At 28.1% G+C, this 2,901-nt stretch overlaps 1 protein-coding gene across 2 annotated transcripts; it reads left to right on the top strand.

Annotated features, from left to right (window-relative positions):
• The first annotated feature begins 956 nt into the window (after nucleotides 1–956).
• On the top strand, nucleotides 957–2,668 carry LOC120071676 (23 kDa jasmonate-induced protein-like). Of its 2 annotated transcripts, none has more exons than XM_039024050.1 (3): nucleotides 957–1,068; nucleotides 1,705–2,178; nucleotides 2,273–2,668. In XM_039024050.1, exons 2-3 carry the CDS (start codon nucleotides 1,777–1,779, stop codon nucleotides 2,456–2,458), a joined length of 588 nt encoding a protein of 195 aa, XP_038879978.1. In that variant the 5' UTR covers nucleotides 957–1,068; nucleotides 1,705–1,776; the 3' UTR covers nucleotides 2,459–2,668. The 2 variants fall into 2 exon arrangements, with proteins under 2 accessions (XP_038879978.1, XP_038879979.1); XM_039024051.1 differs by having other exon boundaries at nucleotides 1,030–1,068; nucleotides 1,725–2,178.
• Nucleotides 2,669–2,901: the final 233 nt, after the last annotated feature.

Here is a 2,901-nt window from a genome sequence, read left to right as displayed (position 1 = left end):
ATACTAATAATTGATAGTAAATTAAAAGCTAATATTTCAATATTGTATTAATTTTTCTCAAATTGAAAGTTATCGCTGATAGCAACTATCATCGATAGCAATTGATAGAAGCTATCAACGATAGTCATTGATAGCTACTATCAATGATAGCTTTTAATTTAAGAAAACAGGGAATAAGCGAACAAAATGGTGGCTAGGCATAAGATTTTTAGTCTTTTACCATTTTTTGATCTATATATGCAATTATTTTATCTTTATACTACATATTCTATTATTTTGGGCTTGAATTCTATTTATACAACTAATCCTATAAAGTAGCGGACAGTTATCAATATTTTTAATTTTGTTAGTGAAAAACTTGATATTTATCAATACTTTAATGGTTTAACTTTTGTCAAAATTTATGCAGGAGGAACCTCATCATCCACCTATATATATCTTTTACTTTTTACTTTTTAAAACATATCTTTTTATCTTTATGCTTTATTTTTTTAGTATGCTCTTTTTTTCTTCTTTTCTTAAGAGTATAAAAGAATAGAAACTCTCAAAGGATCTAAAATATATATATATATATATATTTTTTTTCTTTTGTTCTTTTTTATTTTTTTAAAGTATCTTTAGAGGTAATTTGACGTGATGTTCTGTACTAAATGTGTGAGGCTCGACCCTTATTTCTACAATTATTGCATTAAAAAAAGAATATCTTTATCTTTATATTTTATTCTTTATTATTATCTTTTCTAAAGTATAAAAGGAAGCTCATCAAGGAAGAATCATTAAAAAGATTTGCATACAAGTCAAAATTTACTTACATAGTAACTTCATTATCCATACATATATTTTTTTCTTTTTTAAACGTGTTTTTATTTATCAAAGTAAACGTAGTTTAGTGGTAATTTAACCATCTTAGAGGTGAGAGAATCCCTCGTCCCTGTAATTATTGTATTAAAAAAATATTTTTATCTTTATATTTTATTCTTTATTATTCTCTTTTTTTGGAGTATAAAATAGCACAAACTCTCCAAGGAAGAGCCGTAACCAAGGTTTGCATACGAGTCCCATTTGAAAGTAAGATTTAGATTTTTGTTTTTCAGCTGCATTAAATAGGTTTATTTATAATTTATTATTTCTATTTTCTAGGCATTCCATTTTACCTTAATCTTTATAATTAATATATAAAATATTATATGTGTTAACCATGCAAAATGTTTTTTTTTTTTTTTTTTTTTTTTTTTGTCTTTTGTCTTATGATTATATTTTTCTGTAGTTATTAATAAAGTTTACTTTTACTATTTTGCCTCTTCAAATTGTGAATGTATTATTAAGGCAACTAAAGTTACTAATGTTATTCTTATGAAGAAAATAGGAAATTTTATAATTTTTTTTTCATTACTCTTCTTATTGGGAAATGCATAGGTTTTTTTTTTTTTTTTTTTAAAGAAAAGTAATCTTTTTTTAGTACAATAGAGATAGGGAGATTCAAATCATATGCATCTTTGTCACAAACACATTTATAAGCTAGTTAACTTGAGTTGAGAAATGCATAAAAACATAGTTACCAAGTGTTTTTATCTATGAAATTAATAATATAAAATATAAAAGACAGAAACTTAATTACTAAATACTAATTTCCTGTTTTCTTGAATGTAACCAGACTTACTCTTTGTTGTTGTAAACTTAACTTTTGTACATATTTTTCTATAGTAACTAGAGGAATTTTGAAGATGGTAGGCTGTCTATGGCACTCCGATCACAGACAATACTCTAAAAAACCTGATGGAATATCAAGGAAAGACAATAACACGTCTAGATAGGGCAAAGATGGCACTACGTATGAAATCTATTGACAATAAAGAAAAGCATGCTCGAGACTGTGTACATCGTTTGAAAAGTGAATGGGGAACTGGTGTTTCTACTCTTTGTATATTTTACAATGCTACTGGTGACACAATAACTCTATATGCCCATCATGATTGGTATGGTCATATTGGTCCTACTGCTTACCCATCAGAGATTGCAAATGGTCAATGGGGTTGTTTTCTTCATGTAAAAAATTCGGGAGCTACTAGTGGCTCGTGCGCAAGCGTTACATATCGTGGCCTAAGTAATAATGGCGAGAAAATGTATTGGCTAGTAGCTTGGTCCAATCCATGGAGTCGAATTAGTTATGACAATGGGGTGAGAAAATTTTAGATGTTTTGTATAGCAGCAATCTTCTTCTAACTTATGTTAATTACAAAATGTTTGAAATATTTAATTTGTGTTGTGGTAGGTATATACGGAGGTTATTACCCATAAGAGGATTGACATTCTAGACGATCTGTATGATAGTATCTACAGTGGGTTATGGAATGCGGATCGTTCTCATACACACCGGTTTCATGGATGCCTATCAGATGCAAATACTGAAAGTAGTACCAGTCCCGTATTAGAGGCAGTATTCAGTTTGTACTATTAGACCAAGGTTCCATGGTCAACATACACTCTTAAATAAATGCTTTTAGCATTATAGCTTATGTACTACAAAATCCAACCTCATCCACTGTACATGAGTTTGGGTTGTCACTCTTTTTCACTAAACCTTTTAAATTATTACGCTAATGTTATACTTATGTACTACAAAATATCTACTAAATCTAAAATAATGGCCATTTGAGCCTTTATATATACAAATTATTATGCTCTATCTTTATTTTGATTTGCATGCCAAACATATTCCATTCTAACTTCGCAATAAATACAAAATCTAGTATTTATTTCGTTTATGACAAAAATGAAAATAATATTATTATTATTAATAATAGAAAAGTTATATATTATGTTTTCCACAATTTAAAAGATATATGGCTACTTATGTGGACTCACAAGGGTCTTCAATTCCATTTTCAAATGCTCACGAGG

The sequence above is a fragment of the Benincasa hispida genome, chromosome 2, assembly GCF_009727055.1.
Source record: "Benincasa hispida cultivar B227 chromosome 2, ASM972705v1, whole genome shotgun sequence".
Lineage (NCBI taxonomy): Eukaryota > Viridiplantae > Streptophyta > Magnoliopsida > Cucurbitales > Cucurbitaceae > Benincasa > Benincasa hispida.
The sequence above is the reverse complement of the archived record's forward strand: the minus strand, read 5'-3'. Positions and strand labels throughout refer to the sequence as shown.